This window comes from Lepisosteus platostomus, chromosome 24, assembly GCF_059453375.1.
Source record: "Lepisosteus platostomus isolate fLepPlt1 chromosome 24, fLepPlt1.hap1, whole genome shotgun sequence".
NCBI lineage: Eukaryota > Metazoa > Chordata > Actinopteri > Semionotiformes > Lepisosteidae > Lepisosteus > Lepisosteus platostomus.
Window position 1 is genome coordinate 17107834 of NC_142634.1, and position 16170 is coordinate 17124003.

General features: G+C 41.2%; 1 protein-coding gene across 5 annotated transcripts in view; it reads left to right on the top strand.

Moving 5' to 3' along the window:
* Positions 1–16170, top strand: part of dtx1 (deltex 1, E3 ubiquitin ligase) — a 97670-nt gene that overhangs the window by 34981 nt on the left and 46519 nt on the right. For all 5 annotated transcript variants that reach the window (XM_088617948.1, XM_088617947.1, XM_088617950.1 and 2 more), the window contains exon 3: positions 13999–14698. In XM_088617948.1, coding sequence (XP_088474074.1) covers positions 13999–14698 — 700 coding nt within the window. The remainder of the gene's footprint in view (positions 1–13998; positions 14699–16170) is intronic.

The window sequence follows — 16170 nt, forward strand, 5'->3', positions numbered from 1 at the left end:
CAGGGGAACTTGGTGAGTGTATATGTGTGTGTGTCTGTTTTATTTGATTCATGCCACCCCAAACAAGGTTCATTCCCGAACAGGTTTCGCTGAGAAACAGGCCTTTACCAGGCAGGGAATTCTGTGGAAAGCAGACATAAAAAAGCTGAAGGCGGACGTGTTTCACATACCAATCAAAAGCGCTGGAAGGGCTGTGATTTGAGCGCAGATAGTTCTTACCCATTTTAATATCCTTTAATGATGTGGCCCTGCCTGTGCCTGTCCCTCGCTCTGCTTTGATCTGTATTACACTTACCCCTTAGCTGTTTTACTTCCTCGCTTTTCCAAAATTTTAATAAATTTTAATAAATTTAGCATGTCTTAATTTCATTTTACATTTTTTTTAACAGCAAGATAGTTTTATTCTCATAAACCAAGGGCTTCATAATGAGCTCATCCATATCATCCATAGCACTGAAGAAGGAGATCAGAAGAGAAATAGATAATATGACATTTACCATTTCAGTTTGTTCTAGTGCCGTGAGAAATTGTGATGGAGATGATTAACAAGTACCCACAGCCTGAGGGTTTGGGTGTCCTGTCAATAGCATGCTTTCTGACTGTTTAATGTCAATAGAAGACAGAATTAAATTTGCAGACAGCAGTTTGATCCAGTTTCTCCATGAAGTTGAGATGAAGACCTACAGTAAGTAATGAAATCAGACCTCACTTTCAAAATGGAGTTAATTCACAGTTAAGTTAACCCAAACTGATCAATGCCAATATCATTGGTAAGGTTTTAAGCACAATTTAATTATAACTTTACAAAAAGGCATAATAAAGTATATATAGTACAGCATTCAAGAAAGCTTTCTAAGCATTGATAAAGTACTGCAGAGCAATGAAACTTTGTAGTACTTCATCTGTGTTATGTCATTACAGAATTCTGTTTCAAGAGACAGATCCACCATGTAGCAAAATGTTAGCTGTCCCATACATTTTTCAGGATCTTGTGGAATACTGTTGGCTACTTTTTGAAAAACAGGACAGGAAATTGCATTTTTACTGTAATGTCTGTAAACTAGAATGTATTACTTTTTTGTTTGCAAAAATGCAAAGAGGCACAGCCCTATGATTTCTGAAGCCCATTTTACGTGTAGTGTTCTTCAGACATTTCACAAACTACAGTGTTACACAGCAGAGTCGAATCAATTTACAGCCAGCAATCCAGCTTCATTAGTTTGACCTCACAAGTCATACTTTATTTTCCCTGAACTAAGATGATTAATGCTTGGAATGGTAGAAATAAGTAGTATTTGAATTTTCTATTCAGGGCTTAGCTATCCTATTTTGAGCAGCTCAGTTCCATTCCCGATGCCAAAAAGAATTTGGGCATTTAGGACTCCTTTGACAGCGGATTTGAAGTGCCAGCCACGTTCCACCTACCCTCCAGATAATCTGTAAAGAATCACAATTCTGGGGGAGGAATACTGTATGTACCCTCTGGATAACTGACCCTGTGTTTTTTTGGCATTCAGAGTGCTCTGCAGCTGAATACTGAAGTGTGTCTTAGCCGCCCAGTCCTTATCAGGTACATGTGTCAGCCATTTGTTCTTTTGCTTCTTGGTTAGAAAATTGCTATGCTGCAAAATTTTGTTTTTAAAAAAAAAACAGCAAACATTTTGCACCTGATGCCCGATGAGCCAGGTCTCCTTAATCACAGCCCAACCCTGGCGTCTCTCTTCCAATTGTGCAATGCCATGTACCCAGCTGACTGTAAGCAAAATTTCCTATGACCAGTGACACTGAAGGAACTTGCTTTTTACAATGCCTTCACCTTTTTAAAGCATAGTTATTACTGTAATTACTGCAATATTATTCAGATATCCAAATTGCTGTATGCAGTGGTCTAGGTCAAGGTAAGCTTGGTTGCACTGTCTGGAACATCTTATCAGAAGGTGATCAAGGAGCTTCAGTAACTTGCTCAGGGTGCAGCACAGGGAGCCAGCAATACGGGTGTGGCTGGGAACAGTCCTCAATAAGCATTTTTGCTTGACTGCTAAGTTTCCTGTTCAGGAAGGGGAGCATTGCTAGGTCAGGCATCCATCCGTCTTTAGAGGATATTTTCATGGACGGGCCTGCCTCGCTGATGTGTTTTTCTACAATTTATTAGCATTAAAAAAATACTGCAGTATTCAGGGTGGAAGCATAACGTACAGCAGGCATGGATCAAACTGTTAGCAGAAACAAAATGTACCAGACTCGGAGAAGAGAGTGCATATCCAGAAGGTCAAGGGGAGAGAGTGAGACCCAGCTGCTTCAAATCAGATAAGCACAGCTGCCAGGCAGAGTAAAAGTCCACTGAACAATTTTGAATGTAAGGGTTAAGGGTGTAGTTGGTGTTTGTCTGTTAACTGATCAGTAGGAGTGAAAACCTAAAGACACAGGGCTACTCCAAGATCAGTCTCTGTTCTGAGGAGGTGCAGCCTCGATCTCTTCTTCATAGATCTGTTGAGATCCACTTTATGCCTTTAGTGGATCACACCAAAAAGTACTGATAATAGCAGCTGATCATTATATGAATTGTCATGAAAATATTTAAAATGCACTGTTTAAAATTGAACCATCTTTAGCCACAGCTTTAAATAAGCATGTAAACATTAAATTATTTTAGCTCTAAAGAAAAAGTGAAGGGATTTAGCTTTACACATGGGGTTGTGATAGATCTAAAATTATGTGCAATATTAAACTGACTGATTATATTCACAGAGAAGACGTCTGACCTCCATAAAAAAGATTACAATTTGAATTTTGAAAAACTCATATCAGCCAGTGCCATCCCCGAAGAGTCATCTCATAAATCCCTTGAGGCCTACAAGGACATGAAGTTAATACAAGAGACATGGCCATCTATTGTATCAGGATGTGGACAGGGTGTACAACAGTGCTTTCTTCCCACATGAATCAGTCAGAGTATGTGGCTTTTGTCCAGCTGTTGGTGACAACAAATAAATAGTCACTTTTTTGTGCGAACATAATTTTGTTCTGAGGATATTGTGCTCCGGAACAATATAAAATCCTCTTCATCACTAAATTCAATCCTCTGTCTGTTGACAAGCGTGCTGTGGTGTGAAGCATTTTGTGCACAAGGAAACTGACTTGTGATATTTCTTTCTTTTGGAGACGAATGTGGATTAGTGTCTATTTTTTTCTTGAATCTAGTTTTCTGGAGATGAGGGTTGTTCTCCCATTTCCTGAGCTCTCTATTGCTTTCCTATCAGTTTTTGCACTGTGCATATTTGCAGTCCTAGTAAGGGATCTCCGCAACATGCAGCACTGTGGCTGTTGCTTGGCATGTGAAAAAAGTGTAAGATGTTTTTAGAATTAACCTATCGTTTTCTCAGTTGTGTCATGTGCCATGCACTGTAGACACACTTGTACTGCAGATGATCATGTTGCCTTTTTAGAGTCTCATCCCTTCAGTAAACCAGTTCTTGTATTTTGGAAGGCCACAGATGCGCAGTGTTCCAGAAATTTGTTTTGTGCTGATGCTCTTGCCTTTTAATAGATTTTAAGCTGCCTTGGCTTCTTGATTTAAACCTAGAAGCTAGTAATTGCTCCTAAGGTTATTCATGGTCCGTAGCTTAATGAGTCTCTGATGGTGCACATGAATAGTCTGGGTCTGAACAATGTAATTTTGTCTTAAAATAAGTCATTCTCTCCATTCACAAGCGCTGTCCTTTTTTTACGATCACCAGTTGTGATCGCATCCTACCATCTCTTGAAAGATTCCAGGGTATCGGCTTCGGCAGGCAGCTTGTTCCAGACCCAACAAACCTCTTTGTAAGGAAGTGCCTCCTCGTCCCGCTTATAAAAGTGCTTTTCAGATGTTCCCACTTGTGTCGTCTGGTTTGAGTTTCACTGTTGATTGTGAAGAAGTCCACTGGGTTGACTTCATCCGTGTAAGAGTTAAAAGATTCAGTTATTTTTAAACAGGTTTCAGTCATGCAGCTAGTGTATTCAAATGTCTCAACTATCATATTTTAATTAATTATTGTTAATAATGCTAAAAACCAACCCAGATTCATAGGATATTGAGTAAGCATTGCTTACTTGTCATCTAGATCTAATAAAGGCACAGTAACTGCTAATTGTAGTTCATAAGGAGGTATTTTGTTGTAAATACCAAAAAATGCACTACCCTACAAATAATACTATTTACTGGTTATGCCTGTTATTTAAATAACTTCCGGTATGTATAGGCCACATGAAGTACAACTCTATCTGATCGGGCCTGCCATAGCCAATGAGTTTGACACCACTGCTTTAAAAGAGCAGATAGAGCTTCACGAAACAAAAGAAAGAAGATAAAACACTTTTCTCCTCTGTGGGGCCTTCTTCAGGTGTGGGAAAACAGTTTTTCTTTTACCCCTTCAGTATTAATGCCAGCTGGTCCTTCACAGCTCTCACATTGACACAGCTCTGCACTCAAGCTGGGGAGAGCAAATTAATCTCCGTTTGTTTTTAAGTTGGTACGTTCAGTAGCTTTCAACTAGCTCAGTCCCCACATAACCTTCTTTGTTGAAAGGCTGAAAAGATGTGGTTCCCTTCATCTCTTCCAGTATAACACCTCATTCAGACACAGCACTGGAGCACCTCTGTGTTATCAGAGCAGCAATATCTTTCTTGTTGCACAATTTCTGATGTTGAAAATTAGGTCAAAATCTAGTAGTGTGTAGTTTTGACATTTCTTATCTGGATTTAAATCCCACACTAAGAATTATGTGCAGTATCTGTGGTTGGCCGCATTGATGTCTCGTCCTGAAGGGTTTGATTTTACCAGCACCTCCAATTCCACTGTATCTCGACTGGCCTTCACTCATGGTTTGGCTTCATCTTCATCCTCTTTGTTACAGAGTCAGCTCATTATCCATTTGCTGCAGTGTAGGACGTCAGCCTGCATGAGACATTTGCTTTGGCAGCCTCCCACTGCTGCACAATTCAGACCCCTGAAATTTTGTTTTTGTCCTTAGCTAGGACTTGAAATGGATTTCTAGGATGTTCCCTCCTCTGCATTTTAAACTGTCATTTGGAAATAAAAAAACATGTATCTACTCCTCTAATAAATAAACAGCATGCTGGAATTGAAATTTGTAGGACGTTGGCTCTTTTCCCGGTATTAGTGCCGATCACAGGGGAATATTCCCTGGATCCGTGCTGTGCATTGATGCTGGAGGTTTGTGCTGTACAGTAAAGGGCAGGATCCAATTGGATAGCTTCTTTGGGAAGTCTGTGTCAAAGATACAAAGGCCAGCAAGTCCTAAAATGACTCTTGAGAGGTGTGTTGTGACCTGATGGGCTAAAAAAAACACTGACTGCTTTTATGAAGATAAAGCGTTAGAGGTAGGGGGACAGCCTAAATAAATATAAAATGCAGCACTATGCAAGTAAATGTAATGTTAAAGGTACAGTATAAAAGAGATCACAGACTCAAAATAGAGTTGATTTCTGCATCAATATGATCAGCAGCATTAGTACCCATAACTTTACTGTTCGTGCAAGTGTCTCCTTGTGACAGTATCTATTACAACATATGACAATGTTTGCGTTTTCTCTGTTTTGGGTCTTGTGTTGCATTGCATTAAATTTTTTTACAATGTAAAACGTGCACATTTTTTACGGTTTGTTTCTGTTTTGACATATAAATTACTCAACATAGTAGCGGCTTCTGTCAGAAGGGCTACAAAAGAGTGAGGCGGTGCTACTATCTGAAGGCACTGTATACTGTAGCTGATCTTCTGACTCTGTGATACTTTGATGCAGGAAAATAATCTTGGCTGTCAGCACTGATACACTATGGAATGGAAGACATGGGATGGCAGACTAGAAGATTGTTTAAAAAGGGAATGTAAAATTTTTACAGCAAAGAAATTAAATACTTTTCATACAAAGTAAAAGGGAGTGACTTTATTTCACTGCAAATGACACCTGATGAACTATTATCTTTTTTACTGCATCATTCACAATGACAGTGCTGTTAGTGTTCTGCAATACTGTTTCATGTTGTGCCATTAAAGTGAGCTTCACGTCCTTCATCATAAATTGTGACTCAAAATTTCCTCATTTCTTTTGTCTTATCTGTTTCCAGCCCCTTTTGATCAAAGTCTGTGCAGGTAGGAGGGATGTGCTGTTGTAATGTCTTTCTCAAGTGCTGAGTGTGTACTGATGTGACTGCAGTAGCTGTTGTCACTGAAAGTTACTGCATCAGTGGGATCATAGTCTTGGCATTCTGATGCTGTGTGACAAGAGTATTAAAACACACCACCCCAAATTAATTACTCTTTAAACTAATGCTGTTTCCATTCATCTATGATATAGATATGCAGTTTGATGCACTGCCTACTTTATACTTTATTTGATGTGTTGAAAACAATAGGTATGGAATTCGTCTATCACAGGGTTAGTGCTGTTTCTGTCCACAACCATCAGAATGATCTGTAAATTTCTGAAAATGTCAAATACTCAATTCAGCAGGCTGCCATACTGAGAAATGACTTGGCTTGTGCTGAGCAATCACTTAACTTCCAGACTGTTTAAACCCCTGAGTCCATGGACAGTGACTGTGAGTTGGTGAATTTCAGAAGGCAGAGAGTGGCGAGCTTCAAGTCTTTTAAAGGAGAAATCAGTGGCAGAACTGGCAGTAGCTCTGTGAAAACCATCTCTATTAAATCTGTTTTTAGTTAAGAGTATTGCTGTGTTAAAAGGCGCAGGTGCTTTCTCGCCTTGGGTAGCACAGTTGTCAGTTTTCTGCATTAATGCGTAGATCAGGGCAAGCCACATGTATAGGGTCAGGCTTCTAGATACATGTTTTTCTGCTCCTTTTTGTGGCTTGTGTTTTATCTCATTGTCAATGCTGCACAATCCGAACTGGCTGGACCCATTACTAAAAAAAGGGTTTTGAACTGAAAACCTGAACTGAAATATTTTGAAACCAAAGATGAGACTTGTTTTTCTGCTTTGGCTTGTCATAAATTCCCTCCAGTTCTTAAGAATCCTGCAAACGGCAATACGGCACCTTTTACTCTTTGCCTTTTGTGAATTGAGACCAGCAGTGGAAACTTTTTCTCACAGAGATGGCCATGACAAAGAATGACAAAAACAACAACAAGCCGAAAGAGTTCTCACAATCTGGTTGTGCTGAGAAGTGCTGAAAAGTTTCCACAACAGCGGTGATTTCTTGCTCATCCTGTGCTGACAGCCCCCAGGCAGCCCAGAGAGACAGTGGATGCTATCAGTGGGGTCAGGCCTTGCTGAGGCTCCCACTCGCCCTGTTGTCCTCCCACAGTGCAAAGCCTGCCAGCTGGATCACCCTGATCTCGCCTTCTTTGCAGAGACCCTGTGTAGTGTGATGGGCTGATTTTTGTTTTTTGAACAATTCATTTTTGTACCTCTGTTTTTATCCAGTATTGGCCACATTAGAATAAACTACTTACTGTACCATATCTTAAAAAATATGATTTGGCTGATACAACGATGCATGGGCGCAAAGCAAACTGGTCATGATTAGTGCCTTTCCTTAGGTGAGTGTGTTCCTGAGAGTCAGGAAAATCCTTTCTTTCATCTTCATGGCCCCCTGAAAACCACACAAACTGTACACGCAAAGGCCGGTAACTAATATTTCTGTCTTATGTGGATACGGTAAAAGAACTGTATATCTTTCTTTAGCTTGGACCACAGAAGTCTGAAGGAAGACCTTTCTAAATGTTTTGAGATTGTTGAATTTGACCTTGGCTCCGGTTGAGGAGGAACACTGGCAGAATTGTTGCCCCTGCTCTCACCCATATCAGTTTTCTTTCTTTATTTAGTTTATATGTTTATCTTCTTCCTTGTTTTGCCACCTCTAAATCTTTCCATTCACCGCTAACTGTAGGCGTTTTAATTACTGCTCTTTCTCTGCTCCTACTGTGAAGGGCTTTGAGAAGCTACATTTGGAGGCAATATGTATTATAAAATAAAGTTCATTATTATTTCGTATCAGATAGGCCATTGAGTTCATTAAATGCTTTGCAGCATCCATGAATCTGCTGACAGTGTATTATAGTTTGCCAGCTGTATGGCTTTTAACCATTAAATTGTCTCATTCCCTTTCAGAAAGCTAAGTCAAAGTTGTTTTTTATCTGGTGGAGAGGAGTACTGTAGCAGCATTCATGATCTAGTCCTAGTTCAAAATGGTTACAGCAGCAGAGGGCTGGAGAGTGAACTTTTCATGCTCTCTTTGCATCCTCACTGTTTGTCTGCAGTTATTATGAAATTAGGGCCCAGGAGAGAGGGAGGATAAGGATCATGGATTTGTTTCATAAGGAAGGACCTTCACACTCCTGACACGGGGCAGTGTGAGCTCATGTGTCAGCTGGGTGCCTTGGGGAGGCACACAGGAAGTAAAGAGCTCCTGGCTGTAGGCACACACTCTTGGATGTACACGAGCAGTCTCCCTCTCTGTTTCCTGACAGGAATCTGGGAAGCCACAGTGAGAGTGTCAATAATGCAGCTGTGTTCCTTTTTTAAAAAAAAATAACCACTGCACCAAGCAGCAGGGCAGGGGCTACAGCAAGTCCGTGATTTTCTGACTTTCTGTAGCATCATCCTGTTTAGATTACTGTAATGTTCTTTAAAGCCTCCCCCTTAGGAACCTGACAAGCTGCGGCTGCTGTAGAACACAGATATTACGGAGATCTGAGCTCCGTCACCACTCTTCCCAGTACGGTCCTGTTGCAAACTCAATTATTGGTTCGATTTCTAGTATTCTCACACCATGTTCACTCGAAGGCGGTGTCGAAACTCTAAGTAGTTCTATCACAAGAGAGAGTTTGATCCGCACTGCAACCCCAGTGAGAAGCTGAAGGAACAGAGCACCAAAAAAGGTCTCCCTGTTTTTTAAAATAGAAACTCCTTTTTCTTTTGAAAAAAACTGTCCTGCTCTTTTAATTACAATGGACGACCCCATCTCTTTGAAGATGAATACTTTGACTTTTTAAGGCCATAGCTGTAAAATTAATGAAATGAAAATACTGCCTGTAGCCACGATCTTTCAGAGCAGGTCACATGCATAAAAGATTATTGGGTAAACTACAGAAGCAACTGGTCTAAACTATTGCAGCAAGGGGTGATTAATGGAGACAGAACAAGCCAGCGCTGAGGTCAGAGTTCTCATTTTGCTAGAAAATGCAGTAACGTAAGCCCATGCAGTTCCTTTAACCTGCTCGGTCCTGTGACTTAACCTTTGGAGGCATTTCTATTGCATTTATTTAAAAATGAGGCCTTTTAAAAATGGCCTTTTGTGATATGCTTTGCAATCATTTAATTTTTAGAGTTTTGTTTTGGAGGTGTGAGAGAGCAGCAGTCTTTGCACGTCCTCAAGCAGTACTCCATATGAACAAGGCTGGCTAAGGAAATCGAAATAGATCTGAAGGTGGCCACTCACGAGCCCCTTGTGTAGACAACACAATGCAAGTTTACTGAGAGGATCCCGATTTGTGTGTTCACACAGCATATTAGTGTTTAGCTTTTAGCAGTAGCCAGATGTGATGTAGATCTGTTGCAGTGCATTTCAGTTTTATCTTATCTGAAGAGTGTTATTACTGGCAGAGACACTTCAGTACTTATACTGTAGCAGTTTTGGTCAGTCTTCAGTAATACAAAAACTCCCTCTATCCTCATTTGTAATGTTTAAACTAAGTGACGAGTTTTGCCTACGACTGAAGAGAATGCTGGGTGGTCCATAGTTCAGAAAAAGAGCTTATTAGCAGAAAGTTCAAGCACTGACTGTTCGGATAACTCACTGACTCAAACTGTTTTGCCATGAGTAATTATACTGAGCCTCCTGGTCCTCAGTCCTGTTAGTGAGACAGAAGACTGAAGTCCTATTATAAATGACTGCAGTAGCAAATGTCTGTGTGTAGTTCACACATCCTAGCCTCTGGAAGTGCTGTAGATAAAAGAGTTGACAAAATAGCTCATTAGAATCACTTATACAGTCCTTGTAGAAATCAGACATGAGGAACAAGTAATAGGTTTATTCCCTGCTGAAAAGAGAAGAAAGAAAACACAACGTTTCGCCCGTGAAGCCTTCTTCAGGTGTGAGAAAGACAGGGCAGTAAGCACACCTTTCTCACACTTGAAGAAGGCTCCATGGCAAAACGTTGTGTTTTCTTTCTTTTCTTTTCAGCAGGGAATAAACCTATTATTTGTTTCTTTGCAGCCTACGCATACTGATGCAGCTCCCCACCTGAACAAATCAGACATAGCTACAGTACTTTGTGGATGCAAAAAATCTTGCTTGGGCAAAGTTTGTGCCACAGTGAAATCACATTCTCTAGGTGCTGTTTATCATGTAGAAGAGCAGAGCAGGTCTTGAAATCTCTAGCAGTTTAGTGCCTGTGTATAAAGTGCTATACAGTAGGAGAATCCCACTCTGTAAGACATTGTTTCACAGCAGACTAAGCTGGTACTGTAGGTCTGAGGTTGTGATGTTTTTATTTTTCCGCATGCCAATGAAGTTTGGGTTTTCTGTTTTTGTTTCCCGTTTGTCAGCAATATTTAGGATAAAACAAGTTTATTAAAGCTTAATTTGGCTCCTGCAATTTGCATTTTTTTGATAGTTTTGGATTTCACTTTGTTTTAGCTTCCAAAATAAATATTGAGCTGATCAAAGGCAGTCATAAGTGAGGCAAGATATTTAACAGTTAGAGGACAAAGTTAAAACTACTTTTTAAAAGTGTGTGTACAAAGGAACGTTGCTAATAACTTACCAAGCTATGATCAACTTCACAGACATAACTGGCTAAATATCCACCATCCTTAGTGTAAAGAATTTTCATACAGTATACAGTATGTGTCCTTTGGATCTTTGTTTCTTTGTTGAACTTAAAGAATTCCGTTCAACATTTTAAGTTTCCATACAACTTCCCACCTGCACAATTCAAGATAAAGTTTTTTTTTTAATTATCACTGTATGCTTTCAAAACATCATTATAGGATAAAACAAATGACACCTGACAGTGCTCATCTTAGCAGGAGCGTTTGCTTCAGATCAGGAGTGGCCATTCATGTGTAGGTCATTTTGAAATTGGGTTTTGCAAGGAGGTGACTAATTGTGGTAGTTTGTTCATTTATGTAAGAGACCCAAGAGTTCACTGGAAATTGAGTGTCCTGCAGCTCTTCAGTGATGCAGTTGACTGCTATTGGCTTTACAGAACAAATTGCTATTGATTAAAAACACACATTGGTTACTAGACTTTAAAATATTGATACCCTGTAAAAGCCTATTGGGTCACAGTTCACCCTGCTGTGTTGGCTGCCTTGTGACAGAGCTCTCATAGACGAGCTTGTCACAGAGCAACTGTTAGTGAAAATTCATAGCAAACTTTTGACCAGATTCATGTGTCTCTCAAAAGACATTCTAAGACATAAGTCCACGATGCAGTACGTCTTAGAATTAATTCTCAAATTCATTTTTATAAGCATCAAGAAGTAAAAGGCTCAGACTGAACCATTTGGTAGCTGGGGAAATGGCAGTGCTGCAGATTTATCCCCCTGAATTATTTTATGAGCAATCAAGTCCTTTAATGTGGTTGCAATTGTGCGTCAAGGTCAGCATATATAACGCCATTTTTTCTCTGCTAATGTGCTGTGACTGGGGTGCAAATGCTACATTGTGCTGTTGCTGGGCATGATTGCTCAGCTTCCACATGATTGCTTTCGGCTCTAGTTACATTTTCTCTTTTCTCTGTGGTGGAGGTGCACTTTTTAAATTAAACAGGGAATTTGTCATCTTCAGTAGTATCTTGGTCATCGATGGCTAATTGCTCTCATAGCTGAACATCACGAGAACTATTGTAACTGCTAATTGCTGGCCCAGGTAACTGTAATTATCCTTAATTGATGTTTAAGCTGTGTGCACCTCTGGGTATGCATGGCTCTTGTTACAGTGATACAATCAAGACTCTGATGTCTGGATATTCCTGTAACTTACAGGTAGCTGTATTTTGCCAGTGTAGTGAATGAATGCACAGTCTGTACAATATTGCAAAACATGTACCCATTGGTTAGCTGGAAAATATTTAAAGTCCTCGATAAATAATTGCTACCTCCACCCTAATCTAAGCATGACAAATGTTTTTTTTACCTTTTATAAATTACAGGCTTCCTTAATATTTGCTTGCAGTTTCCTTAGTATGGATTTGGATATAATAGCTATCATCATTCAGAATCACCGCTCGACCTTTCTTATACTACAAGGTTGTTTTTGTAAATACAGATGAGAGATTTTCCAATTAACTGAACCAAATTGCTACCAATATAGGTAGCAAAGATGTAGGTAACTGTGCATTTTGATTGGGAGTAAAAGGTGTTCAATATGATTGATTGGAATCATTAGCTGGCAAGTATTAACAATTTTATTACGAAGTGAAAATAATTTTAATATAAAATTGCTTTGTGTTTGATCCAGTCCAACAATAAAATCCTTAAATAACACAATTTCTGCTTGTAATGTGCTGATTAATCAATACAGACTATTGCAGCTGTTCTTCCGTTTTAAGTGTTAATCACCTCTGTCGGTTCTCTTCTCTAAAAAATAAAAACATTAGAATAATCGCATAATCAATACATACAGTATAGACCTAGCAGATGATCAAACGAGTCAATGGATTACCTACATTACAAAAAAGAAATCTACAATCCTTTCTAACCATTTCAATGTGTCTTTGCTCTGGAAGGAGTGTATTCAAATTGCCAGATTTCAAAGGGTAACATTAGTTTGCTCACTGTAATGAATACTGTTTAAGATGATGGTTTAATGAATTTATGGTAAGTGAAAATATGGTTATGAAATAAGGTTTTGTTCCAGATAGGAATAATGAGGCCACACGGTAGAAAATATTGACACTTTTTATATAGGCACAGTGTATATTTTGGACCCAGTGCAAGAGCAAAACTGAAAGACTAAGATACTGTATGTTATAACTAGAAGGTCATAGGCCTCAGGTATGTCATTAAAAAGGATTTGTCTCAAGCTTTCCCATTTTGCAGAGTTTTCCTGTTTCCTGTAGCAGTGAAATAGCTAACAGTCAGACCTGCTCAGCTTTGATGTTTTTCTTTTCAGCTGCTCCATACAATACAACACTCCACATATCTCCTTAGGCCTAATTCTTTTCCTGGAGTTGACTGAAGACCTTCATCAACTACAAATGTGGAGCAAATGACTCCCAGTAGTACCTGCCTAAAGTTTGTTTCCAGATGGGAACAAGGAGGAATTTTTTATGTCTCTTCAGAAATGTAAATTGTTGTGTTGCAAACCATAGAATGCTTTTTTGCACATCCATCAATTTTCTATCTGCGTCATCCAGTTCAGGGTCGCGGGGGAGCAGGGTCCCATCCCAGCGAACATTGGGCTCATAGCAGAAGACACCCAGGACAGGATGCCGGTCCACCGCAGGGCAGACACACAGACACACACACACCAGTGGGAGGAGAGCAGAGCACCAAAGGAAACTCACGTTAACCTGGGGAGAACATACAAGCTCCACACAGACAGGGCTCCTGGTTCAGAACTGAACTCAGGGCCACAGTGCTGCGAGGCAGCAGTGCTAATCACTGTGCCACACTTGCTGTACTGTTTTCAAGTAAAATTCAAAGTAGTAAAACAGTTAACAAAAAGTTGTGATTTGCTTTGTCATTTCTGATGAACAGGTGGAGAAATTAAGAGAAGGCTCACCCGGCACATCAGGTTTTACAGATCTCTTTATATCTTTATCTGCCTTAGCTCTCTGAAAAGGGTTAAATAGCTTCAGTGCATTATTGGGTACTGTCCTTTGCAGAGTTAAATATACAGGAGGAAGGATTAAACAGAAGAGCTTGTCGTTCTCATGAACAGGATATAAAACACCAAGAGCTGTTTGCCAGGCAAAGCCATCTTCCGGTTTGCTTCCCTGTTCTGACCTGTTGTCTCTGCCCACCCAGGAACCATGCGCCCAGTGCAAAGGAACTTCTACGACCCGTCGTCCGCCCCTGGGAAGGGTGTGGTGTGGGAGTGGGAGAACGACAGCGGCTCCTGGACGCCCTACGACATGGAGATCTGCGTCACCATCCAGAACGCCTACGAGAAGCAGCACCCCTGGCTGGACCTGACCTCGCTGGGCTTCTGCTACCTCATCGACTTCAACAGCATGGCGCAGACCAACCGGCAGAGCCAGCGCAAGCGCCGGCTGCGGCGCCGCATGGACCTGGCCTACCCACTGACCATGGGCTCCATCCCCAAGTCCCAGTCCTGGCCCGTGGGGGCCAGCTCGGGCCAGCCCTGCTCCTGCCAGCAGTGCATCCTGGTCAACAGCACCCGCGCCGCCTCTAACGCCATCCTGGCATCCCAGCGGCGCAAAGTCTACGCGGGAGCCAGCGGGGCTACGGGCACCCTCACCATGGTCCGTCAGAGCAACACCTTTGCCGGCACCTCCCTCTGGGCGCCCCCTTCCTCCGGCACCGGTGTGGGGGGCCCAGCCAAACCCGAGCAGGTGCAGTCCCCCCCGCCTGCCGCCACCTTCCCCCGGCCCCACGTCCTCCCGGCCCTGCCCGCCTCCGGCACCATATCCGGGCAGAACAACCTCAACCGGCCTGGCACTCAGCGCACGGCCATGGGCAGCACCCGAGGGGCCATTCCACCTGGGTAAGAGCTGGCTACCCGTCGCATGTTCCCACCTGGGTTCTGCCCTGCTCTGCAGCAGAACCAGTGATACTGAGTCACTGTGCCCTTAGGTCGAGCTGCGAACATTGAACGTGACACGGACGAAATTATTAGGTTCCACCAGCAAATGGCATGATACAGCCCTGCAAGCAGCAGAAAGAGCTCAGATGCCCTGTTTGTCTCGCAAGGTCTTCTTCAGTCTGTGGCGAGGGTAGTACGTGCTGTTCAAACTGTGCATTCCGCTAGGTTTCAGGAGGACTGAGATCTGTGGGTGTTCTGGCTTGGGAAGATACAGTAAGTCTGCTTCTTGCTTCTCATGACAGCTAGACTTTGCCACTGAGGAAGTCTATTCCTTTCACTGGGATCCCTAATATTTTGGCCAGTGAGTCTATATCTGATTATTTGAATAGTGTTTTTGGGACAGGTTTAGAGTGGCTTTGGCTGAGATTATTAATTCGGTACACTGAAGGGAAACAGATTCACTGAGCACAGAAGACTAGGAAGTCTTTGCTATTTCTTTTATTACTTCTAATCACATGCAAAACTGGTTTTAATTAGGATAGCATCTACAGTATGTTTCCTTAACAGACATAATGCTTCAACTAATATGGAAACTCAATGCATGAGCTCTCCCCAGTCATTTTTACGCCCAGTAGACTTAATTCTAATTATTTTTCCATGCAGCTCTAATCTGTATGTTTCGTAATCACTTTACCCACAATTGAATAAAAAAATTGAGATGAAAACATTGAACTATGTTTTTAATCTGCTATCAAGAACATTTGCTTGTGTGTGACATCTGTTCTGTAAAATGAGGCAAATACAAGAATGGAATTTCTGGCTTCTTATACGATAACGCTTTGCAAATGTGTTTGCAGAGAAATCGGATTGTGTCCAATGAAAGATTTAATCTGCAGAACATCAGAGTTGTCAGTTACAGAAGTATTCCCAGGAGTATATTGCTCAGTGTTTTCGGTTTCCTCTCTGATCTGAGCAAATGAACTGATACTAAGAAAAACAGATATGTATGTGGTGCCATTTAGACATGAAAGACGAGCGTTCATGCACATATACATGCACGTTCAGAATTTCCCCCACCACATTCAGGCACACACCTTCCAAAGGTCTGTGTCAAAAGTTCACTCTTACACAATCTGAGATCCGCAGAGCCAAAGCCCTTCGTGAAACAAACTGAGTAACACCTGTGCGTATTCACACTCTCTGTGACTCACAGGAACAGACATTTTGCTGCAGCAGCACAAGTTGATACAAATCCAGTCTCGGACAGATTTAAGCCTTTACACATGAGATACAGTAACCCACTACCACGTACACATGTGTACTTTTGTCTTACAGTATATGCACTTAATCACTCTTACCAGCAGTTCCTATATCTGTGCATATACACACCATGCAGAATTTTGAGTGTTTTCTGCTGCATGAACTAAAAAGGC